At 44.8% G+C, this 27187-nt stretch overlaps 1 protein-coding gene across 8 annotated transcripts in view; it reads right to left on the bottom strand.

Moving 5' to 3' along the window:
* Positions 1-27187, bottom strand: part of NPAS3 (neuronal PAS domain protein 3) — a 631952-nt gene that overhangs the window by 96622 nt on the left and 508143 nt on the right. For all 8 annotated transcript variants that reach the window (XM_063947474.1, XM_063947478.1, XM_063947476.1 and 5 more), the window contains one exon: positions 1743-1861. In XM_063947474.1, coding sequence (XP_063803544.1) covers positions 1743-1861 — 119 coding nt within the window. The remainder of the gene's footprint in view (positions 1-1742; positions 1862-27187) is intronic.

The raw sequence follows: 27187 nt of genomic DNA, 5'->3' as shown, positions 1-27187 counted from the left end.
TGAATACACCCTTTCTGTGCTGCTTGCACCTGTCACAGCAGAGCCACGGTGTACATAATGTACAGTAGCCCCACACTTTCCAATTCTGTGACATAGGTGCCATAATGTACAGTATATGGCGGGGCCGAGCACCCAAACCCAGGCCATTCCACCTAATGCAGGATAGTCGAGAGGTACGTATCCTAGACAAATATGGTACACACAGTAGTTATTGCTGACATTTTGTGTTACACGCCATCTTGTGTGGGAGGGATACGGCTCACTCACACACAAACTTCTAGACAATTCTATACAACAAACTTGACTAAAGGTAAGAGCTCTCAGGGGTCTATTCATGAAACAGTGAAAAGTGTGAAGAAGTGAGCCACTGGAGAAGTTGCCCATGGCAACCAATCAGCATTGAAGTAACATTTATCATTTGCATACTATAAAATTATACAGAGCAGCTGATTGGTTGCCATGGGCAACTTCTCCACTGGCTCACTTCTCCACACTTTTCACTGTTTCATGAATAGACACCTCAGTTACTGAACAGGGCAAGGTCAGCCCGAACGTTTCAGACACACAAAAATGGCTCCATCTACATAACCCAGCACACACAGCCAAACACAATAGGCTAGCCTCTACCCTTACTGTCCATGCAGCACTGGCAGAGTATGCCTCTTTGACAACAGTCAAGAGCGGCTTTAACCTTCCTCTCTCTATTATTCTCTAGTAAAACCCACAGGACGTATGTGGTGCCCAGTCTGCGTTCTTGCAATATCGATGCCAGGTTCCCTCCACACAGAGACAAGTATGATTGTATTTCTCTCTGTTTTATCCCCACCCGCCTCAGGAGAGAGAAACTATCCTGATTCTTTATACACTGAGGCTCTTCAAAGACACCTTTAGATTATAGGCAGCCTGGGGGGGAATTCTCTCCCAGACACAATTTGGAAGCAACATGAAGGCCTTGAAGTTGAAAAGCAAAGCTGAGGGAGGACAGAGGGAGCAGGGCAGAGGAAGGGGGTGTGGGACAAAGGCTGAGAATGTTTTTTGTTTTTTGCTGTCCCCACCACTCTCCCTATGAAACAAAAGAATCAAAGTCATAGTGTTACACGTGACACGATAGAGGCTCTCCTTTATCTGGTAATGGCTGTAACCTTCCTTACAGTATGGGAGAGTGTCAGGGGGTACAATGGAAAGAGAAGGAACAAAACAAACAGACATTCAGTATATAGAAGAAAGGGACGAAAGGACAGACACCATTAAGGTTCGTACTCTACATAGAAGCTTCTGGTCAATCACAATTGTTAAGGAAAGATTTAATAATATATTTGGTATATGCCATATAGTGAGTAAGTTCTAATATGCACTTTTCTCTCATTACTGGGGGAAGTGTATTTAAGCTTGGAGAGAGATAAATTACCAGCCAATCAGCTCCTAACTGCTACGATGTATGCTGTGTTTGAAAAACCATAGTGAAGAGCTGATTGGCTGATACTTTATATCTCTCCACTTTACCCCTCTCCAAGCTTGGATACAGCTCCCGCTATGTGTTTCCTTCCATAGGAATATGAACTTTTGAATCTGATCATAGACTTCGAAGTCTAATATTGCTCTAATCCAATACTGATGTACTTATTACTTATTGTCATTTACATGGTGCATATCAAGCAGCCGAGGGTATAACTACTGTGGAACATGGTCTCTAGTAATCTCCTGCATAGTTGGAGAGTTTTGGTCGCTCCTGTAGAACCTACCTTGTAGCCCGAGGATTTGATATGCACGCCTCTCTTTGTCAGTGTAGACTTCATCCGAATAAAGAAAGACCTTTCTAGAGAGTTGTCCTGAGGGAGAATCCCGGGGCTGGAGGACTCCACTAGAAGAGAAGGACAGAAGTTACAAAGGCAGAATTAAAGGATAATGTCAACATTCTCCAAGTAAGATAGTATAAATTGTTATTATTCCTGTACCAGAGACTCATTTACTCTCTATTGCCACGCAGCTCAGATGGCATCCTGTGTTCAGTGGTGTGGCCCGGGGGCAGACAAGGTGTGGATAGCTATCGAGGCCGGTGAGCTGGGACTCTCCACGCTCTCTTCCCTCTTGTGGCTTCCGAGAACCGCCCGCCCTCGTGCCACCTCATCTCACCCAGTGGTGGCCCGTTCTTTATACATTTGGGATTTTGTGGTGAAGAAACATCAATTGGCCCCTAACCCATCCCCCCTTATACCTCTGTTCCACAACCCTGCCTTCCCTCCTGGAATGGTTAAATCTGCTTTCTCACTCTGGAAACAGGGAAACGTTGCCTTTCTTTTCGAAAGCTATTCTTTTCTCCCAGGTGATCTGCAGGACGGTTTAGACCTTACTTGCACTATTGAAATGATCAACTACATTCATGCTGTGTGCTGCATTAAATGGAAGCGATGTCGGTTTCATTAACGGAGTGCAATGTGGCGCTATTCTGTCTGGCAACTAAATGGTTAACGGAGAGGGTGTCAACGGCATTAGTTGGGGGTTAAGCATCCGTCTCTATGCCAGATAATTCTCCTCTCTAATCCAGTGGAATCAAACCTATTTCTTTTATCACAGGGCTCCCATTTTGAATTAAACAAGCTCATTAGTTCTAATCAAAAGCTGTAAGATCAAAAACTGGAGTGTCGGCTTCAGATCCAGCTGGTTCTAGGATCCGATGCTCAGCTTCACGAGAGAACGGGATCACAGGAGCTTCACGGTGGGGCGGGCCTGTACAGATCTGGAACGCATTGCACGTCCTCACTGGTGCAATAGGAAAATCTGTTCAGCATTAGGTGTCAATCCCGCCTTTGACTTTAGTGTGTTAATTACAATTACATTTGTTCTTAAATAACATTCAGACTTCTGAGGTTATTATGTATATGTAAAAATAATGGCTAGGCACACAGGAGCCATGGATTAAAGGGTCATTCAGATCTGATCGCAGCAGCAAATTTGTTAGCTAATGGGCAAAACCATGGGGGTAATTTAGACCTGATCTCTGGTGTGCATTTTCTCACAGGCTGCGATCAGGTCTGCACGGCACATGTGTATGCACCGCAATGCGCAGGCGCGACGGACCATAGCAACGGGGATCGCCGGTCAGTGATGGGATAGTGCAAACGCAAGGAGATTGACAGGAAGAGGGCGTTTGTGGGTGGCAACTGACCGTTTCTAGGGAGTGTCCGGAAAAACACAGGAGGGACTCGGCGTTTTGTGGGAGGATTTCTGACGTCAGCTCCGGCCCCGATCATCGCAGCGGCAGAGTAGGTCCTGGGCTGAGCAGAAACTGCACAAACTGCTGTTTTTGCAGCTCTCCAGCACAAGCGATCGCACACCTGCACACACACCATCCCCTCCCCCTGTAGGTGGTGACTACCTGATCGCAGGGATGCAAAAGATCTGAATTAAGCCCCATGTGCACTGCAGGTGGGGCAGATATAACATGTGCAGAGAGATTTAGATTTGGGTGGGGTGTGTTCAAACTGAAATCTAAATTGCAGTGTAAAAATAAAGCAGCCAGTATTTACCCTGCACAGAAACAAAATAACCCACCCAAATCTAACTCTCTCTGCACGTTACATCTGCCACACCTGCACTGCACATGGTTTTGCTCATTAGCTTACAGATTTGCTGTTACTTTCAGATCTGAATTAGGCACTCAGTTTCAGTGATAGAGTACATTGAGAGTTATAGCCCAACAACAAATGGGTCATAGCTCCCACCATGGAAAGGCTATTCTGGCGCTGGGCTAGTCCAACATAGCTCAAGTATTGCTAAGTGGCAGCTCACCACGTGCATTTTTCTGTGACTCCAAGAGTGATTCATGTGAAGGGAAAGGAATGCAACTAACTACGCAAGGTGAAGTGGTTTAGCCTACTCAGGGGTAGATGTATCAAGCCTTGGAGAGAGATAAAGTGGGTACGTTGCCCAAAGCAACCAACCAGATTCTAACTTTCATTTATCTAGTATAGTCTTTGAAATTACACAATCTGATTGGTTTACTTTGGGCAACTTCCCCACTTTATCACTCTCCAAAGCTTGATACACCTCCCCTTTATTATCCAAAAATACACTTTTTTTTTTTTATAGAACAAGGTTTCTCGCCCTTGTTTTCCAATATTAATCACGTATGTCTATAATGATTTAGAAAACTGGGTGGTATGGCACCCTGGATTGCTGCTGGTACCTGCAGGGGTGCCATGGTTTGGTGGCTGCCACTCCTAACACATATGGCCAACACAAGTACAACCCTGACCACCACCACGTAACTGACCCTAAGGATGACAGGTAAGTGCAATTTACTTAAATGTAATAATATTTACTGACTTTCTCAATAAGAAACGTTTGGCCATGAATGCCCATACTCTAGGGCGCAGTGATTCATGAAAGTTTGGGACCCACTGGTCTACCAGACAACTCCTTATGCCTGCCAAGGTTTAAGTCCATTACACATAACAAACAACCTCCTTATTTATTAAAATCCACCTAGTTCCTTGTGTGCTGTAACATGGACATATTTTATATATACGTTCGCCTTTAAAGAATTCAACCTAGTCTGCATTTTACTACACCCTCCTGCCCTCATGGTGCAGAATGTGGGTATCCCACGCCAGGCACTGATTGGCAGAACCACAATTCAGCTTTGTCTATGCTAGAAACTAACGCACTGCTGTTTCCACTTCTGGATGTCAGCAGGTACAAGCAGTGCTTATTCCACTGGCAGTGCCGAGTTTTCCCAAACCGCGGCTGTCTCTGGAATGGGATACACACAGTTCTACTATGTACAAAGCCACGGATTATACATAACGTATGCTTCATCAGCACTAATGCGGATGCTGCCTTTTATAATACAAAAGTACTAACACACCTATACCAACCAACAATAACATTATATAACTGTGAATAATAACACTTTAACATAAAAAAAAACATACCCCAGTAATGATCAAAAGTGATACAAAGTCATATACAGTGACAAAATGTGTAACCAAAAACGTCTTTTGAGACATGTTTCTCAGGGGTGTAGTATGGTTTTCCGGCGGTTGGGGTCCCGGCGACCAGTATACCGGCGCCAGCATACCGACAGCTGGGCGAGTGCAAATGAGCCCCTTGTGGGCTACCTGTGCTCGCCACGCTGCAGGCACGGTGGCGCGCTACGCTATCTATTCTCCCTCCAGGGGGGTTGTGGACCCCCAAGAGGGAGAAAAGATGTCGGTAAACCGGCGGTCGGGATTCCGGCGCCGGTATGGTGGTTGCCGGGAGGCCGGCCGCCGGCAACCTGAAGACCACTCGTTTCTCAGGAGCATGACTGATTGACTGGGACAACTACTTTATTAATTTATTGCAGTTTGCCTAAGATTGTGTTGCTAAATTTAAAGCTGCTATCCATTATAATGCTGATTGCCACTTTAAATTTAGCGTCAAATTCACTGGAATCCAGTTCCATAATGCTAGAACCTATTACATAAACCCAGTAATCTCTTCATAGATATACTACAGTATTAATATTTTTATGCTTCTTTTAATTGACAGGATGGTGAAGGTTCAGTTCATCATGAGGTTCCGAGTGATGTTCACCAGCGAGACTCTGCGCTGTTACAGACAGGAACGCATAACTCAGTTTTGCTAACATGAACAAATGAGTATGGATTCTTACCTGTAGCAATAGCTCCCACATGGGTTTTATTCATCATTTTTTGGTAATTACTGCTATAGTCTATGTGGAACTGGTATTAGTTACAATTATTTATTTAGGGGTATATTTGTGATCTTCCAGCTGTTACTATTGATATGTTCCACTACTTCCCGCAGTAGTACTAAGCAGCTTACCAGCTTATACTGCAATCCACTGAAATTCTGACCTCATGCACTGCAAAGTGCAAACTGGCCCCACCAGGAGAGCCCACGCTGGTAGCACAATGCTCTGTGGCAGGGGCCAAGTAATACTATACAGTGCATGCACAGTAATTACTTTATTCCATTTCCATACTAGGTTCCGCCATCCTGCACATGCAGGGCGAGATGCAGAAAACCTATTTTGCGGTCAAACCTCCAAAATGTAGTTTTTGGAGGGTTTGGCAGCATTTTGCATATGCACCATCCAATACATTCCGGAGCGTCCTCATTACCCAATAGAAGCCTATGGACTACTTTTCATGTTTTGCACTGGGAGGGATCCAATTGGCTCGCAGTGACCCTGTGCGGAAGTCCCTGCACCTCAAAGAAAAGCTCTTATTGGAGGAGCTGTACTATGCTTGAATCTTCACGTGTACGGCATTAATAAACCCAGATATGCATGCCATGAGTGGCGAGACGCTTGATTCATCCAACCCACAATATGAGCGGAACATCGCAACGTGATATGGCATGGTGTTGTAAGATAAGTAAACATAAAACTATCCTCCGATGGCACTAAATCATCGCAGCTAGTTAACTGACCAAGGACAGTGTTGCTGACAATGCGGCAGATGTATTAAGCCTGGAGAAGTGATAAAGCAGCGATAAGTGGAAGGCGATAATGCACCAGCCAATCAGCTCCTGTCATTTTTCAAACCCGTAGTGATTGGCTGGTGCGTTATCACCTTCCACTTATTACTGCTTTATCACTTCTCCAGGCTTACTACATCTGCCCCAATGTCCTACAGGGACGTGGCAAACTGCAATACGGACAGGTTTCTCATAGGTAATCCATTTAGTAAATTGGCTAAACCAGTGACAAACTATCTTTCATAGAAAAAGAGGTTATATAATCCTTATTGCTATGGATTACGGGCCTGATTCATATTTTTATGCAAACCTAATAGTCTGCGCACAAATACGATGTTTGGGCGTTTGCGCAGGCGCAAGACCTGTTCTGCGCATATGCAGAACGGGTCTTGCGATGCCGCTCTCTGCCAGCCGCAACATGACTGACATGATGCAGCGTTTGGGGGGCAGAGTGGGGGTGGCATCCGTTCCTGGGTGTGACGGGCCCGGGGTACTTCCTGGTCACCGGTGTCTGGATCCTACATCCAGCTTACGCAGGGTGGCCAGTGCATGTATCCGTTGTCAGATGCAGCAGATAACCTCAGACGCAGCGCTCGGATCCTCGCGAATGCTAACGGGAGGTGTCTCCTACAGATGCCTCCTGCTGCATTAGAATTTTAATTAGACAGAATTGCACAGTGCTTCCATACAAACATGAATCCAAACCCCTATGTCAACAAAAATCTAACAGCATATTTCTGTACATTAAGTAAATGCAGAGGTCACTGACAATCAGTACTACAATGTGTTACCAGTGCAATTCACGAAAGATGACCCTGCTGTGGAAACCAGCAGTAAGGGCCCCCCCTCCATGAAAGCCTATGCTGGTAGTGAATGCTCTAGCTGGAAGGCTTTGTGACCTATTACTGCAAATGCACAGGAGCAGTGTCAGGGAGAAGAGCAGCCAACTGCAGCCCATCACAGCTAAGAATGCGGTACCTTAGATCTGCAAATGCATTACAGTGCGCTTTCCACCTGCGCTGGAACACAGGTCACATTAGCTACCCATAAACTAATGAATAACTGTAGCTGTCACTTGAAAACTATGGCTCACTGTGTTGGTACATTAGTTTGTAACCAGTATTATGTTAGGTGCACACCTATAAAATTGGCGGCGATATCGGGTGATCGGGGCGACGATTGTATAGGTGTGTATGCAGGAGCGATAGCTGCTAAAAACCTTAAAACGCTCCTGCAATGGTTGGATCAGGAAGTCGCGTCTTATGTGCTGCTTAATATTTTAGATGCCGACCTCCTGATCCTCATAAAAGAATGTACTATTTCCAGCTCAGTGTGTACAGGGGTCACAGGGAGTCAAACTGGGCACGCTGTACTCGGCTGATCGGAAGCGTTTACCCAATCAGACGAATAAGCGCAAGGGTGTGTACTCAGCTTTAGAAGCAGTTTTCTAAGAAAAGGCTGAGGATCACTGTTTAGCTGCAAAGGAGTTTAACATGACAATGCAAGGATTCCAGATATCTCTGTATTTTAAATAGCTAAAGAGTAACAGCAAGTATTAGCGTAAACTTTTACTCCGCTTAGCTCCAACTACGTACAGACACCTTTGCATCTCAAATAGTGAAGAGAGGACAAATAAAGCCGCTCTCCCAGGTAGAGTTTAAAATATATTATACCACGGTGCCATTTACAGATACCTCTGTGGCTGCTCCGTGCTGACTGGCTTGTCTCATCTCCCTAGATTAAAAACGTAGCTGTGTGCTATTCAAGGGGGTTGGGGGTAAGCCTTGGGAAGACCAAATTGTACTGCAGGTGGGGAAGATATGACAGGAGCAGGGAGATTTACATTTGGGTGTATCCAAACTGAAATGTAAAAAAAAGTGTTAAAAAATAAAGCTGGCCAGCAATTGCAGGCTACATGCAAAAGCAGTCAGTATTAATCCTGCATACAAAAATAATGACTGTATTTGTACCCCATGCATTGCAACATGGTTTGTCCAGGTGCAAAGTTAATTATTATTTTTGCTTTACTCGCTCACAATCAGCCCCTAGGACTGCAGGCCCCAGAAAATCTCTTCTTTGTTGACAGTGACTATCATGTCAAACCCCGAATGCCAGCACCAGTATTCCAGTGCAGTTGTAATGCTACTTAAAAGCATTTTAATCAAGCAGGCATTAGACTATAGAGCCCCCGTACGTACCCTCACAAGAACGTGGATATGTTTATTGTGGAACAGAGCATAAACCTGTGGAGATGTTGTCCCCCTCAGCTTGTACCAGAGCATCTAGACTTCTGCCAAAGCACACACATGTAGCCTCTGATGAAGAACTCAAACAGGGTTTGGAACACGTTAAGCGATGTGACTCATACATATGGACTAATTAAGGGACCTGTGGAGAATCCGGAACGGTTTGGATGCCTGAATAAGAACTTGTCCTAATGAGTGGATGATGTGCCCATACACATGTTGATGTGTTATAAGTCTGCTTTTATTTTATGTTTGTGAGTATCTTTGTAAGATTAAAACCTTTTAAAACCTGCTAAATGTGTCTGCACTATTTGGTATCCTTTTATGCTTCTTTGCATGTTCCCCATATTGATGAGAATCTGTGGTGGAGGAGTATATATGGAACCTGACCATCTCTAATAGGAAGCATTGGATTGAGAGGCTTGCCGTTGGGATTTGAACCTTGCAACAGCAATACTGCCTCTTGGACTTGAGACTTATGGATCACTTTTTCAGGCTGATTAATATTTTATAATTTCATGAACAATGTTTTTGCGCAACTGAACATTACACTTTGCACTATTAAAGTACAACCATTAATGGGAGCAAGATGGCAGCTTTTGTAGGGGAGGTTTGCCGCAATTGGTAGGAAGCGGTTCAGGTATTCCTTGCCATTTATGAAGTGCCACTTCCGCTCCACAAAGGGATTTGATTTATAAACCATCTCTGGACTTACAGAGATTCTGCCTTGTCCTATGCCTTTAACTGGACGCAATATACATCCTCCGGTTGCATTTTGGTGGAGAACCCAAGGTATATTGCAGGTGTGCTCCGTATATATAACCTCAACTGATAAATGTGTATTTATTAAGCTTTCTATAAACTGGGTAAAATCAGGGTAAGAGGAATTTGGGTCCATAAGGGGAACAGTTAGATAAATAGTAAAAGGATTATTTCTTAAGCATTGCTGGTATTAGTAAGCTGAACTGATAGGTCCATAAAACATAACACTGGTCAGCGACTACTATGTGACAGTAAAGGTAAAGCTAAGTCGCGGTGGCAGGTAACAGGTTAATAAGCAGTCTGCAAGCTCCAGCTCTGTGTAAACGCACTGCGTTGTGTGTGTATATTTCCTGGGGCTGTATCTTTTTGCCTTTCTTGTCTCTCTCTGTCTGCTCGCTCTGTCAGTACACCCAGTGGATTAACAGACTATTGAGGATTCTCTTTTAAAAGAAGCTCTTTTAAAAGGGTCAGATAAAGAGAGAGTGAGATGGAAAGAGAGAGAGAGACTGTCAAAATGAGCCTTAGACAAAGATTTATTATAAACGATTTAAAGGGCTTAATGTATGTATCCCCAATGAGGCCTCGCAGCTATGAGAGGAAAGAGATGGATTGTGAAAGACGGCAGAGAGAGGGGGTGGCTGGCTTCTCCGTGAGCCCCCTCTTACACACATGTTACACGCAGCAGGAGCCAGCATGTGCGTCCTATATTTCAAAACGGGAATTGTCCCTGTGTCACAGTGAGGACGGCTAATAACGGATGAGGCATGGATCTAATGAGCAGGTTGGCATTGCAGGAAGGCTATGCAAAGAGAGGAGCAGTGGATCGATCTTTGAAGTGGGAGATACAGGATGAACTTGATTCTCTCAGAGAAAGTTTACATGGGGATTAGACATGTGATAGAGAGAACATTGTGACATTGAAGCAGTTAAAATGCATGAAACTGCATAGGTGCCTATATATATATATATATATATATATATATAATATCTCCCAGCCTTAGTCATCATACCAGTTGAAGAGTTTATACATCATCTCTTCACAGTTAATTCAAAGTCCATGCTTTACTTATAAGAGCTATAGTGACAGTCATGGCTAAATGTGCTGTATATACAGCAGAGAATACACTATACAGTAGTTTATACTACATTGTAATGTTATAAAAGCAAACAAACATGGTTGGATATGAAATCCCGGCAAGAAGAACCCCCGACGGTCAAACAGCGGCATCCCACCGACCAAACTCCCATAAGGTATTTAAACCCTACCACAATTCAGCCCCTACCGCAGCCTAACCATAACCATCCCCCAACCCCCTGCAGCCTAACCCTAACCATCCCCCAACCCCCTGTAGCCTAACCCTTACCATCCCCCAACCCCCTGCAGCCTAACCCTAACCATCCCCCAACCCCCTGCAGCCTAACCCTAACCATCCCCCAACCCCCTGTAGCCTAACCCTTACCATCCCCCAACCCCCTGCAGCCTAACCCTAACCATCCCCCAACCCCCTGCAGCCTAACCCTAACCATCCCCCAACCCCCTGCAGCCTAACCATAACCATCCCCCTGCAGCCTAACCTCCCCCACCCCCGCAGTCTATCTCTAACCCTCCCCATAGTACCTAACCCCCCATACTTACTATTGGGGTTCTGACCATCGGGATACTGACCGCATCCTGCTACAGCAGCTAAATTAATACATATTTATGAATACTCTGCAAAATATATAATGTTTCTTTAATATGATGGCTTATGTTTCTATTTCTAAGTCAAGTACATTTCCAATATGGCAGCTGCAATAAAACATCAATACATATACACATATAAAATCCAAAATATGGCTACATATTAGAAGAAGATGATTAAAAAAATAAATAAACAAACATGGAAATAAACCATGAAAATATGTATATTATTTTATTGTCATTTACTTCTACTCGTTTCCAAATATATGGGGAATTAGCCCTTTTATATAAATGTATATATACAGTGAACATATATAAATTATAGAATGTGATTTACCGTTCATCAGTGAATCTATACATGTTCGGTGAAGCATTTGGACCGAAGTTCTTCTTCTCCTGCATGTTGCTGCATAATTACATATTTACATTAAACAAAAAATAATAATTGCTAGATTACAAAGGAACTATATCGCTGCTCCCAGAATTCTCATACACTCTCAGGGCTTTGTGGAATTCTGGTTTCTATTTAAATAATAATAAAAGTCAGTTTAACTATAACGGGATGCAACAAAGGAATCTAGACAGATTCCACAGTTTTGTAGAGGGCAAATTACCATGACTTCATAATTACATGTACACATTAATATGGAATATGTTATTCTATACAGTAGGGGACCTAAAAATGTGAGATTTTGGATTTTGGATACGGGATACTCAACCTGTATCTTATATGGCACTGACAATATTTTTTTTATTTTTTTTCGCTTATTGTACTTGTTCTTGATTTACTTTAAATAGGTTGTTAAAATTGCAGGAGATTTTTATTAATACTCCTAGTTTTATATGTTGATACATAGCACTTTCCCTCTGCTAGGCACCTGGTTATTGCCTTATCCTGGTCTCGTATCATCCAGGTAATCCATTTCAACATATTTATAACTGCAGACGTCAGTTTGGTATATATGTATTTTACATTTTTTTTTGGAGTTTTCCTTTTTTTCCTCCCTCATTCCTTGGTTATTATATCCATATATGTATGTATGTATGTATGTATGTATGTATGTATGTATGTATGTATGTATATGTTTTTGTGTATGAAACCACAAATAAACTTGTAAAAATTTTTTTTAGGAGATTTAAACTAGGGGGGGATCAAAAACCATCAGCCAGCATGGTGTCTAGGGTGGGCTGCTACTTAAGGTGTCTGCATCTGCTCCCTGGAATTATACCTAATACTCCTTTCAGACAAACAGAAAAAACTCAGGTTTTCGTCCGTGAACATGCATTGACTCTGGTTTTTGCTATTGGTGAACAGAAACAATCCAGGTAGAAATCCGGGTTGACAATCCTGCTCTGTGCCAGGGCTTTTCCCAGTAAAAACCCAGGACACCTCTAGTGTGAATGCATCCAACTTGGGTTTTTAGACCCGGGTTAGAAGAAAAGTGTCTGATTGGCTGTTCAGCTAATGGCTATAACATAACCCAGCTAAGTTTAGCTATTACACAGCAGGCTATGCAAATGCTATATACTTATAGGAAGCTCACACCCCAGAAGGGCAGATCTGAGACGGAGCAATGGTAATACTGGCTGATAGCTGGGTGTGGGAGGAGGAATGTGAGTGGCAGAACCTTAGTAAGGAAAATTAAAAAAGAATGACCTAGTAAGTAGCACAAGATTTAAAGAAAAACTTAATTTAAATAGGAAATAAAACCACAAATTTGCCTTTAAGAATTATTAAAATAGCAAAAGCTGAATAATATATGTGAGTGTCACCTTTGAATACACATCAAATTCCAGGGCAGACCCGGGTTCAATGTGAACGTATCCAACCTGGGAATTTCCCAGGTTTTAAGTGTAGTGTGAATGGGGGTCTCAAACTGAGACCTGGGAAATTCCCGGGTTGACAGACTTGGGTTGTACCCGTGTATATTTCATGGGTCTTCTGTCTGAAAGGGGTATAGGTGTGCAGAAAGGTGGAAAAGTCTCTAAAGCCACACAGTACAAGTCATATCAAAGCCCAACTTGTATACGCTTTCATCGCATTCAATAAAATAAACCTATTGTCCTTTCAGACAGAAGACCCGGGAATTTCCCTACTCAGTCCCGGGTTTTTCATCCTTAAAAATCCCGGGTTTTTGCTGGAGTCCCCGTTTCACACTTAACCTGAGACCTGGGAAATTCCTGGGTTGACCCCTTTCAGATATAAGCCTGGTCTGCCCTGACAGCCAGGGCAGACCAGGCTACTCTCAGGTCACACATACAGACGTCACACTCGTACATGTCTTACACACACAAAGTCACACATACACATGTCACACACACTCGTCTTACACATACACATGTCACACTCACTCGTCTTACACATACACATGTCACACACACTCGTCTTACACATACACGTCACACACACTCATCTTACACATACACATGTCACACTCACTCGTCTTACACATACACATGTCATATTCACTCATCTTACACATACACATGTCACACTCAAACACACACATACATGTAATATACACCCACATGGCAAATTTATACACACACACACACACACACACACACACACACACACACACACACACACACTACAACAGACACACTCACCACAACAGGACGCCTCTCTGTTAGCACACCCCCTCCAGGAAGCCCCACCCCTTCCCATCCAGCACCAATCAGAGGTATGTAGAACGCACCTTTCAGAGCTAAGCCGGGTTGTCAATTGCAGGGTCGGTTGCCTGGGAACGTGTTGGGACCTTTCACACATGCCAAATTCCCGGGATGATGCGTGTTCATGTGCAAAATCCCGGGAATTTGGAGTATGTCTGAAAGGGGTATTAGTTTTCCACAATGCTGCTTGAAAGTAGGGAGACACATTAAAAATATAGGATGAGACCCTAACACTGCGAGCTCTAGGTAATTGCAAATTGCAAGTCTTTCTGTAGAGTAAAAATGACTGCACGCAGCAAGAGACGCCCTATAAAATGCGACATCTCCATCCATATATACCCTTACAATAAAATTGCTCTGAAACACAAATTTTTACCCCAAATCCTCTTTGCTGCCTGTTTAAGTGTCTGCTCCTCTAGGCGCACATACGCAAAATGAGGTGCATGATGAACCCAAAGCTAGTTTTATAATGTGATTCAGCTTCATGAAAGCCTTAGGAGGTATGCAATTAGCTCTGATCATTTCAAAGCTAATGAATTCGCCCCACTGAGTATTTAATTAGGGCCGTTTTAGACCGTTTCGAAGGCATTTGTCGCCAATGACGACAATCCGGTCCTACTATTGCATATGGTGAATCCCCATTCACCCCAAAAATAGCGAAAAGCTCAGTTTTTTTGCCTAGGCGAAAATGTTTTAGCTAATTGAAAAACCCCCTTAATTGTGTACTGCCAACTGATAAATGAATGCTTTAGTATTATATTTTTTGTTATTACAATTTCCAGTTCATTATATTGTCATATATTTAGAGGCCAATTTCATTGAAAATGTAAAAATCAAGAACAACTTTGTGTGGACTTAAGTAATGGGCCCTCCACTTAAGGTGATATGCCGCCGAGCTGCCCAGTGGCATATACGGCCGACCCAGTGGCGGAGGGGGGGAGTCAAGTTTCTTCATTGCCCCCATCGCCCGGCCCCATAGCAGTGCATACTATTATGGATGAGATTGTCCATATCGGCATGCATGTATAAGCGACCCGGCACCAACGATGAACTAGTGCGGGGCCGCGCAACGTTCATGGTTGGTGCCTACAAACTGAACGATATGAACGAGTTCTCGTTCATTAATGAACGAGAACGTTCATATCGTTCAGTGAAACCTCCTAATGTGTAGAGCCTATAAGATAAGGTTAAACACAAAACCTTACTTACATGCAATGTGCTAGCTAGGGCCGGGCAGTCAGGGTAGGCCTCCCCTGTCAAACACCCCTGATGCTGGAAGATTCTACCTTTATGCTAAAGCTTGCCTGATAGAAAAAGAAAGAGATGTTGTTGGTGCCCATTCCTTGTTAGTTTAAACGATACCTGCCCAAGAAAAGAGAGAAACTCCTATACTGGACCATGGAAAGTAACCCACATCCCACCAGCCCATGTGCACAATGTGAATGTTTAATGTGAGCACCCCCTTTTGGACACTAGGGGGGGAATTCAAATGTTTGAAAAGTCGGTTGGGTGTCTGTTTTTCCCCTCTCTATTAGATAGGAAAAAAAAGACACCCAACTGACTTTTCAAACATTTGAATTCTCCCCTAGAAGTCTTGAGAGCAGACTGCAGTAAAAGTGCAAATATGTAAGTGAACCGTGACAACTAACATTAATTGGTGACTGGTTGCTACAGGTTACAGCACATTTGACCTAACCATACTCTGGGTCCTGGCTGAAAAAGCAGACGTTTATAAATCACAGCAAAACTATGTGTGGCTTTATCAGTTAACATTAACTAGACATATGAATTTCAGCATCAAGCAGTCAGACACAAGGCGTGCTAAGCATGATCGGAGGAAAATGGCAAGCTGAAACCTTTATTATACGCTAAACTTCCCTGTGGGAGCACAAGAGTTAAATAACAGTGATAGTGCAATGAATTTAACCTCCCCATTGCCTGCTCTCCGCAATCCCCGTGTGTTTTGGTCTGTTTTATCCACTCTGACTACCGCAAGCTCTGATACCCGCCTGTCACGTCTAATCTTAAAAAAAAAGAGAAATTGAAAGGAACAAATTAATATGCAAATTTCATCAGCTTTGTAATAAAAAATGTCCTTGGAAAAAAAAAACGCAGAAGAAAAAAAAAACGCAGAAGAAAAAAAAAAAAAAAAGAAAAGGTACAGGACCCGTGAGGTTTGGGGGTTTGAATTATCACGGCCTCTGGATCGGGATGTTGTTCGGAGAGAGAGAGAGGCCCTTTAGGAAATCAGGGAGGAGATCTGACTTGGAAATAATTATGATAAAGAAAAAAAGTGAGCGTGCAGGCTGAATAAATGGCTCAGCTCCTCACAAGGTCTCTGCTGCTTGTTATTCACTTGGAATTAACAGGATTCGTTAGGAGATGGGTGGATGGGGGGGGGGGGTAATCTGCGGACCACTCGGCTGGTGTATGAGGGAGTGTTTGTCAGGGAAGGTCAAGTCCTGTGATTTTGAAGGTGGAGATGGTTCCCAAGTATACCGTAGTTTACGATCTTCCTGCTTCTGGTTCTGGGTACACTGACTTGTTGATCACTGCAGTATTACACAAAAACCTATATGCTATAACTGATGGATTTAGACAACACCAAGGATAGTGATCTGGTTATGCAGTTAGTGCATATGACATGAGCAGAATTCACATAAACATACAGTGCTTGTAGGTAAATGTGCTGCTCTTGTGATAAAATATAGGTTAAAAAAAGAGAAGCAAAACATGGAATAGTTAATAGAACATAGATTTAGTACAGTACAGTAGAGGGACTAAATTGATGTTCTGTTAACCATTTGTCCCTTGCCCCACAAACCATACGCTGGCTGTTTTATCTGTCCTATACAACACTGTGATATACAGTATGTGCTGTACTTTACTCTGTCCCACTATGATATGCTACATGCTTATAACATTTTCCAGTTTCCAATTATTGTTTATTTGTATATTATTATACACTGATCTGTGATACCACACATAGCCGGTGTTACACCTTGTGAACAGGTGCCTCGAGTTCTGCTTATAACCCTGGCAAACAAACATATGCAGCAAGAGAAACACACAAAGCCAAAGCACTGTATACACACAGATGCACAATAGCACGTTGTAAATAAACAAACAGATGCGGATGTACACACTCGCAGTCTTACATGCCATTAAATCCACAAACCCTGACATTTACCATATTGCAGGTGTGGCGAGGGTGAGTTTAACGGCATAAACACCCTGTAAGTAGGCTGTCATATTCCTTGTCAGTCAGGGCCCTTTCCCCGCCAGAGACTCACTATCTCTCGTCTCTGTAATTGAATTGCTAGCGAGCCACAAGAGAGAACGGCACGCCATACAGAGAGAGAAGAGGAGAATACTAGTGGAGAGGAAGGGAGGGGGCTGGGAGGGAAGCAAATGAAAACAATATGGAAATGTATAAGAGACAGCCAGGATGGGGCATGGAGGAAGATCATATGTAAAGGAAGAGGCAAAATGAAAAAAAAAAAAAAAAAAAAATTACAAGGGTTGTGGTCGGGTGAGAAATGCTGGATATAGGGACGAAGAAGATAGAAAGTGCAGATTTTTTTTTTTTTTGGGGGTGGGGGAATAATTAACCCAGGGCGAATCAAGATAGCAATATCACTACACTCCATGCATACACTGGATTATACTATAATGGGGTACCCTGCTCGCATTACTAACTCTCAGTCTGTGGCCTACTGCTTACCACCGCTCCCCTCCTCACATCAGGAGACTACCCGTGTCTCACTTACAAGAGTGGACAGGGCACTGTCTTCCACAAGATCAGCGCACTCAGCTCTTGATGCTGGGAACAGTGCGGTGCTGAGGCTAATAAAGCGGGTACACACGGACGAGCAGGAGATGAAGATTCAATGTGATAAGTCAAACACATCGTACAGAGGCCAGATGACTTGGAATGAAGAGTGATGGAAATGTTAGCATTCATGATAATAAAAATGTGATACAGAGAAGAAGGCAGTTAAAAGTAAAACGAGGGAGAGGTGGAAAATGACCAAAGAGAGATTAAACTGTATTAAGAAAAGTGAATTTCCAGGCAGTGCTGGTTTAAAGTATGATGCTAGGATGTCAGCTGATTATTATCCTCCAAGCAAAAGTAGAGCCTGACTGTCTTTCCATGTTGAAACAGCAGTGCATAGAATAACATTTACGTAAAATACAAGTACCCATATATTTATTTACTGGGCACCAATGGCCCATTTAAGTGTCAGTGCATAGTGCATGCATGCAGGGGTGGATTTAGGGGTGAGGGCTCCCCTAGGCACAACAGTAACACTTGAACTGTAGTGTGTGGAGGAGAGAAGACAGACAGATGCTAGAGGTCGAGTAGGATCTCTAGCGTCTGAGTGTTTCCCTCAATGGTATCAGCTGCAGCGGGGGTGCAGGTAACCCAACGGCAATGAGTATGAACCCATGGCAACGAGCATAAGACCCCTGGCAACGAGCATGAGACCCCTGGCAACAAGCAGGTAATGTAAAAATAATTAGAAGCCTTACTGTGGGGAATCATTTGTAAGCAACATTATTGTGTGTGTGGCACAAAATGGTGTCTGGGGCATAACTGTATGTGGCATAATGTGTAATAGGCATTACAGTGTATGGCATGTGTGGCATAATGTGCAATGGGCATTACGGTGTGTTGCATAACATGTAATAGCCATTACGGTGTGTGGTATAATGTGTAATGGGCATTACGGTGTGTGGCATAATGTGCAATGGGCATTACGGTGTGTTGCATAACGTGTAAAAGCCATTACGGTGTGTGGGATAATGTGTAATGGGCATTACGGTGTGTGGCATAATGTGTACTGTAAGGAGGATAAATGTCAGATAAAGTAAAGGGCATGAATCAGGTTTTTTTTCATGTGTTTTTGTTTTCCTGTTTTGCATAAGGGTCACTAGCTGGCGTAATGTGTATAAGGGGTTCTACTGTGTGGTGCAATGTGACTGACTGACATTACTGTGCGGTGTAATGTTCACTGGTACTGTTCTGTGGCCACGCGCCTTTCCCATGAAGCCATGCCCCTTTTTTTTCTTGGGTGGTGGTTGGGGGTGCCAATGGAAACTTTTGCCCTTGTCTAGAACCAGCCGAGGCAAATACCACATGTGCCTAAAGGGAAATTCACCACTGTATGCACGTTGGAATAACTTTTTGCCTATTTACTAAAATCCGAAAACTTCTATTTTTACACACATTTTATGCAGTATGCTCCAGTTCTTGCATCAACATATGATCAATGCTCCAGAAACAGGAAAAAGACAACACCAAACAAATTGACTGCTCACACCAGGCACAGCCCATTACTTCTTATAGAGCTTTGGAAGCACAATATAAAATGATAAAATTGTCTCTCTAGAACGACCTGTACTTATAAGACTGGTTTTACTAAAGTACATCATCTTCTTCCTCCTCATTTCCCTCAGATTTTCGCCAGCATCTAGGGAGAAATAATAGCTGAGCTGCCTACATAAAATAATAATAATACTAACAATGACTGAGATAGGGGATGTCCCAGATGAAATATAAACCATTGATGCTGTAGCTCAAGGTCAGTCCTAAAATCAAGGTCAGGATTGGCCAGTCTCTGTCAGACAGTCTTCATCCTTTAGAATGCAGTATTCTTCAGTTTAGTTCTCTTAGAAAGAAGGAAGAGCTATGTAGTACTATGCAAGGACTCTAAATCTAGTTTGGCAAAGACTTGGAATTGTGGTGAAAATAAATATCCCTCCCTGCTAACTCAGCATCAGTCAGCCCAGCTCTGAGGAGCAATTCAGGAGCTCAAAGCGCAATCACTTCTTTCAGTGAAAGTGTATATATCAGAGCAATGGGGTCATGGGCTCTTTTTGAACCAGGCCACTGTCCATGTAGAGTTTGTATGTCCTCCTTTGTGCGCCTCCCCTGGTAGGTTCCTCAGCCTCTGACAAAACAAACCCTCTGAAGACATAAATGGTATGTTGCTACAGTCGGCAACGGAGGAGTACTCTGTTCGGTGTCAACGTTTTGAAAAGCAATAAATGTAGTATTTCTATAGTACATGGGGGGGGGATTCAGTAGGGATCGCAACTGCGATCCTACAGTATGTGCAGTTTCCCAATGGTGGGGAAACTGCACATGGGCAGAACGGGTCCTGTGATCACAACGCAGGCTTGGGAATGCCTCTGCCTGATTGCCGATGCGTACGGAGAGAGGGACAGGAATGGCCAGCTTTGCCGGAAACGGGGGGGGGGGGGGGGGGTCTCCCCCGTTTTCCAAGAGTGGTGAGGCCAAGGAATGCGTCGTGGGTGCAGTTTTCTTGGCCTTGCATGGCCACCTGCGACGGAAAGTCTGAGTAACCTCAGGCTTATTCAGCCTGCCGTTGCCAGAGCCGGCCATAGGCATAGGCAAACTAGGCAATTGCCTAGGGCATTTGATATGCCTAGGGGCATCAGCAGCTTCTGCTGATTAAAATGATATGTGGCATGCCTATATTCTGTGTGTACCATTTCATATGCAGATACAGCCACAGTCTCACACAGTATATAGGCATGCTGCATATCATTTTAATCACTAGAAGCTGCTTGTGCATCCTAGCCACATATCAATGCAAATAAGATGCATTTTCATTAGAAAAATGTGCCAGATGTTAGCATTGAGGCAAGATTTATGTGGACACATCTGTATCCAAGCAGAGGCAGAGGTTACAGTGTTAGTGGCAGTGTGATTGCTGTGTGCAGGTGGGTTGGTTGTGCAGTTGTGTTCGGAATATGTGTAAGGAGCATTATGTGTGTCATGTAAAAATCCATTAATAATATATAATAATAATAATTATGTGTATAAGGGCATTAATAATGTGCGGCATATGTGTAAACGGTTACTACTGTATCTGTGTCATTATAGGGGCACTAATAATGTGCAGCAAATGTGTAGGGGGCACTATGTGTAAAAGGGCATTAATAAAGGTTGTCATAATGTGTAAGGCGCATTATGTTTATAAGGACATTAATAATGTGTCCCATATGTGTAAGGGACATTACTGTGTGGAATTATGTGTATAAATGCATTACTAATGTGTGGCATTATGTGTATAAGGTGCTCTACTATGTGGCGTTGCGTATAGAAAGGGTACTACTGTGTCGTCTAATGTGAATAAAGAGCAATAGGGTGTGGTGTAATGTGAATAAGGAGCAATTCAGTGTGATGTAAATAAGAATTTACTCACCGGTAATTCTATTTCTCATAGTCCGTAGTGGATGCTGGGGACTCCGTAAGTACCATGGGGATTAGCGGCTCCGCAGGAGACTGGGCACAACTATAAAGAAAGCTTTAAAACTACTGGTGTGCACTGGCTCCTCCCACTAAGACCCTCCTCAAGACTTCAGTTAGGATACTGTGCCCGGAAGAGCTGACACAATAAGGAAGGATTTTGAATCCCGGGTAAGACTCATACCAGCCACACCAATCACACCGTATAACTCGTGATACAATACCCAGTTAACAGTATGATAACAACTGAGCCTCTCAACAGATGGCTCAACAATAACCCTTTAGTTAAGCAATAACTATATACAAGTATTGCAGACAATCCGCACTTGGGATGGGCGCCCAGCATCCACTTCGGACTATGAGAAATAGAATTACCGGTGAGTAAATTCTTATTTTCTCTAACGTCCTAAGTGGATGCTGGGGACTCCGTAAGGACCATGGGGATTATACCAAAGCTCCCAAACAGGCGGGAGAGTGCGGATGACTTTGCAGCACCGAATGAGCAAACTCAAGGTCCTCCTCAGCCAGGGTGTCAAACTTGTAGAATTTAGCAAACGTGTTTGACCCCGACCAAGTAGCTGCTCGGCAAAGTTGAAGAGCCGAGACCCCTCGGGCAGCCGCCCAAGGAGAGCCCACCTTCCTCGTGGAATGGGCTTTTACTGATTTAGGATGCGGCAGTCCAGCCGCAGAATGTGCAAGCTGAATCGTACTACAGATCCAGCGAGCAATAGTCTGCTTTGAAGCAGGTGCACCCAACTTGTTGGGCGCATACAGGATAAAGAGCGAGTCAGTCTTTCTGACTCCAGCTGTCCTGGAAACATAGATTTTTAGGGCCCTGACTACATCCAACAACTTGGAAGCCTCCAAGTCATTTTTAGCCGCAGGCACCACGATAGGTTGGTTCAGATGAAAAGCTGATACCACTTTGGGGAGAAACTGGGGACGAGTCCTCAATTCTGCCCTATCCATATGGAAAATCAGATAAGGGCTTTTACATGACAAAGCCGCCAATTCTGATACACGCCTGGCCGAAGCCAAGGCCGACAACATGACCACTTTCCACGTGAGATATTTCAAATCCACGGTTTTCAGTGGCTCAAACCAATGTGACTTTAGGAAATCCAACACCACGTTGAGATCCCAAGGTGCCACTGGAGGCACAAAAGGGGGCTGAATATGCAGCACCCCCTTAACAAAAGTCTGAACTTCAGGTAGTGAAGCCAGTTCTCTCTGGAAGAAAATCAATAGAGCCGAAATCTGGACCTTAATGGAACCCAATTTAAGGCCCATAGTCACCCCTGACTGTAGGAAGTGCAGGAAACGTCCCAGCTGAAATTCCTCCGTTGGGGCCTTCCTGGCCTCACACCACGCAACATATTTTCGCCATATGCGGTGATAATGGTTTGCGGTTACTTCTTTCCTAGCTTTAATCAGCAAAGGAATGACTTCCTCCGGAATGCCCTTTTCCTTCAGGATCCGGTGTTCAACCACCATGCCGTCAAACGCAGCCGCGGTAAGTCTTGGAACAGACAGGGCCCCTGCTGCAGCAGGTCTTGTCTGAGCGGTAGAGGCCATGGGTCCTCTGGCATCATTTCTTGAAGTTCCGGGTACCAAGCTCTTCTTGGCCAATCCGGAACAATGAGTATAGTTCTTACTCCTCTTCTCCTTATTATCCTCAGTACCTTTGTTATGAGAGGAAGAGGAGGGAACACATAAACCGATCGGTACACCCACGGTGTTACTAGAGCGTCCACAGCTATCGCCTGCGGGTCTCTCGACCTGGCGCAATATTTTTCTAGCTTTTTGTTTAGGCGGGACGCCATCATGTCCACCTGTGGCTTTTTCCACCGGTTTACAATCATTTGAAAGACTTCTGGATGAAGTCCCCACTCTCCCGGGTGGAGGTCGTGCCTGCTGAGGAAGTCTGCTTCCCAGTTGTCCACTCCCGGAATGAACACTGCTGACAGTGCTAACACGTGATTTTCCGCCCATCGGAGAATCCTTGTGGCTACTGCCATTGCCGTCCTGCTTCTCGTGCCGCCCTGTCGATTTACATGGGCGACCGCCGTGATGTTGTCTGACTGGATCAGTACCGGCTGGTTTTGAAGCAGGGGTTTTGCCTGACTTAGGGCATTGTAAATGGCCCTCAGTTCCAGAATATTTATGTGCAGGGAAGTCTCCTGACTTGACCATAGTCCTTGGAAGTTTCTTCCCTGTGTGACTGCTCCCCAGCCTCGAAGGCTGGCATCCGTGGTCACCAGGACCCAGTCTTGTATGCTGAATCTGCGGCCCTCTTGAAGATGAGCACTCTGCAGCCACCACAGCAGAGACACCCTTGTCCTCGGAGACAGGGTTATCAGACGATGCATCTGAAGATGCGATCCGGACCACTTGTCCAACAGGTCCCACTGAAAGGTTCTTGCATGAAACCTGCCGAATGGAATCGCTTCGTAGGAAGCTACCATTTTTCCCAGGATCCGCGTGCAGTGATGCACCGACACCTGTTTTGGCTTTAGGAGGCCTCTGACTAGAGATGACAGCTCCTTGGCCTTCTCCTCCGGGAGAAACACTTTTCTCTGTTCTGTGTCCAGAACCATCCCTAGGAACAGCAGACGTGTTGTAGGGACCAGCTGTGACTTTGGAATGTTTAGAATCCAGCCGTGCTGTTGTAGCACTTCCCAAGATAGTGCTACCCCTACCAACAACTGCTCTCTGGACCTTGCCTTTATCAGGAGATCGTCCAAGTACGGGATAATTAAAACTCCCTTCTTTCGAAGGAGTATCATCATTTCGGCCATTACCTTGGTAAAGACCCTCGGAGCCGTGGATAGACCGAACGGCAACGTCTGGAATTGGTAATGACAATCTTGTACCACAAATATGAGGTACTCCTGGTGAGGATGGTAAATGGGGACATGTAGGTAAGCATCCTTGATGTCCAGTGATACCATGTAATCCCCCTCGTCCAGGCTTGCAATAACCGCCCTGAGCGATTCCATCTTGAACTTGAATTTTTTTATATATGTGTTCAAGGATTTCAAATTTAAAATGGGTCTCACCGAACCGTCCGGTTTCGGTACCACAAACATTGTGGAATAGTAACCCCTTCCTTGTTGAAGTAGGGGCACTTTTACTATCACTTGTTGTGAATACAGCTTGTGAATTGCCTGTAACACTGCCTCCCTGCCTGAGGGAGTGGTTGGCAAGGCAGATTTGAGGAAACGGCGGGGGGGAGACGTCTCGAATCCCAGCTTGTACCCCTGAGATCCAGGGATCCACCCGTGAGCGAGCCCACTGATTGCTGAAGTTTTTGAGACGGGCCCCCACCGTACCTGGCTCAGCCTGTGAAGCCCCAGCGTCATGCTGTGGACTTAGAGGAAGCGGGGGAGGACTTTTGCTCCTGGGAACTGGCTGTATGCTGCAGCTTCTTTCCCCCAGAAAGGACGCGCCTTTAACCCGCTTGCCCCTATTGGGCCGAAAGGACTGTACCTGATAATACGGTGCTTTCTTTGGTTGTGAGGGAACATGGGGTAAAAATGTAGACTTCCCAGCTGTTGCTGTGGAAACGAGGTCCGAGAGACCATCCCCGAACAACTCCTCACCCTTATAAGGCAGAACTTCCATGTGTCGTTTGGAATCTGCATCTCCTTTCCACTGCAGAGTCCATAACCCTCTCCTGGCAGAAATGGACATTGCACTAATTTTGGATGCCAGCCGGCAAATATCCCTCTGTGCATCCCTCATGTATAAAAGTGCGTCTTTTATATGCTCTACATTTAGCAATATAGTGTCCCTGTCTAGGGTATCTATATTTTCTGACAGGGAATCTGACCACGCAGCAGCAGCACTGCACATCCAGGCTGAAGCAATAGCCGGTCTCAGTATAACACCTGTGTGTGTATATATAGATTTCAGGATAGCCTCCTGCTTTCTATCAGCAGATTCCTTCAGGGCGGCCGTATCCGGAGACGGTAGTGCCACCTTCTTTGACAAGCGTGTGAGCGCTTTATCCACCCTAGGGGATGTTTCCCAGCGTGACCTATCCTCTGGCGGGAAAGGGTACGCCATTAGTAACCTCTTAGAAATTACCAGCTTTTTATCAGGGGAAGCCCACGCTTCTTCACACACTTCATTTAACTCTTCAGATGGAGGAAAAGCTACTGGTAGTTTTTTCTCTCCAAACATTATACCCTTTTTTGTGGTACCGGGGGTAACATCAGAAATGTGCAACACATTTTTCATTGCCTCAATCATGTAACGTGTGGCCCTACTGGAAGTTACATTAGTCTCATCGTCGTCGACACTGGAGTCAGTATCCGTGTCGACATCTGTGTCAGCCATCTGAGGTAGCGGGCGTTTTAGAGCCCCTGATGGCTTTTGAGACGCCTGGGCAGGCACAGGCTGAAAAGCCGGCTGTCCCACAATAGGTATGTCGTCAAACCTTTTATGCAAGGAGTCGACACTGTCGCGTAAGTCCTTCCACAGCACCATCCACTCAGGTGTCGACCCCGCAGGGGGTGACATCACGTTTACAGGCATTTGCTCCGCCTCCACATAAGCCTCCTCATCAAACATGTCGACACAGCCGTACCGACACACCGCAAACACACAGGGAATGCTCTGACAGAGGACAGGACCCCACAAAGCCCTTTGGGGAGACAGAGAGAGTATGCCAGCACACACCAGAGCGCTATATAACACAGGGATCCCACTATCAATGAGTGTTTTCCCTTATAGCTGCTTTTTTATATATATCATATATATATATTATCTATACTGCGCCTAAATTTAGTGCCCCCCCTCTCTTTTTTACCCTTCTGTAGTGTTCAGACTGCAGGGGAGAGCCAGGGAACTTCCTTCCAGCGGAACTGTGAGGGAAAAATGGCGCCAGTGTGCTGAGGGAGAAGCCCCGCCCCCTTTTCGGCGGACTTTCTCCCGCTTTTTCTGGAATACTGGCAGGAGTAATTTTACATCTATATAGCCTCTAGGACTATATATGATGTATATTTGCCAGCCAAGGTGTTATATATTGCCCTCAGGGCGCCCCCCCCCCCCAGCGCCCTGCACCCATCAGTGACCGGAGTGTGAGGTGTACATGAGGAGCAATGGCGCACAGCTGCAGTGCTGTTGGTGAAGACCGAAGTCTTCTGCCGCCGATTTTCCGGACCTCTTCGTTGCTTCTGGCTCTGTAAGGGGGACGGCGGCGCGGCTCCGGGAACGAACACCAAGGTCGGGTCCTGCGGTCGATCCCTCTGGAGCTAATGGTGTCCAGTAGCCTAAGAAGCCCAAGCTACCACCTGTTAGGTAGGTTCGCTTCTTCTCCCCTTAGTCCCTCGATGCAGTGAGTCTGTTGCCAGCAGATCTCACTGTAAAATAAAAAAACCTAAATATACTTTCTTTCTAGGTGCTCAGGAGAGCCCCTAGTGTGCATCCAGCTCAGCCGGGCACAAGAATCTAACTGAAGTCTGGAGGAGGGTCTTAGTGGGAGGAGCCAGTGCACACCAGTAGTCTAAAAGCTTTCTTTATAGTTGTGCCCAGTCTCCTGCGGAGCCGCTAATCCCCATGGTCCTTACAGAGTTCCCAGCATCCACTTAGGACGTTAGAGAAATGTGAATAAGGGGCTCTACTGTGGGGAGTAATGTTTATAAGGTAAAGTGATTCTACTGTGGGATGTAATATGAATTATGGACACTATCACATGATCAAAAGTGAATGAAGTTGCAGTACTGTGTGGCGTAATTGGAATTGGGGTTACTATTGTGTGGCCATGCCCCTTGCCAGCAAAAACACACCCCTTTTTTGGCTGTGCGTCAAATGTGCAAACTGTTCCTATTTCAAATATAGGGGGTACAAACACCAAAATAAGGACTGCTATGGGTGAGGGGTGATGGTGCTGGGAAAGAGGTGCAAGGTCAGAGGTGGAACCAGCGGTGGTGCTAGGGGGCACCAGCCAAAATCTTGCCTAGGGCATCATATTGGTTAGGGCCAGCTCTGGCCGTTGCAGATGCGATGCCGTCACCGATGCGATCGCAAATGTAGGAAGGAGGGTGGAATGGACCT

The sequence above is a fragment of the Pseudophryne corroboree genome, chromosome 12, assembly GCF_028390025.1.
Source record: "Pseudophryne corroboree isolate aPseCor3 chromosome 12, aPseCor3.hap2, whole genome shotgun sequence".
Lineage (NCBI taxonomy): Eukaryota > Metazoa > Chordata > Amphibia > Anura > Myobatrachidae > Pseudophryne > Pseudophryne corroboree.
This window is presented reverse-complemented; position numbering and strand designations above follow the sequence as displayed.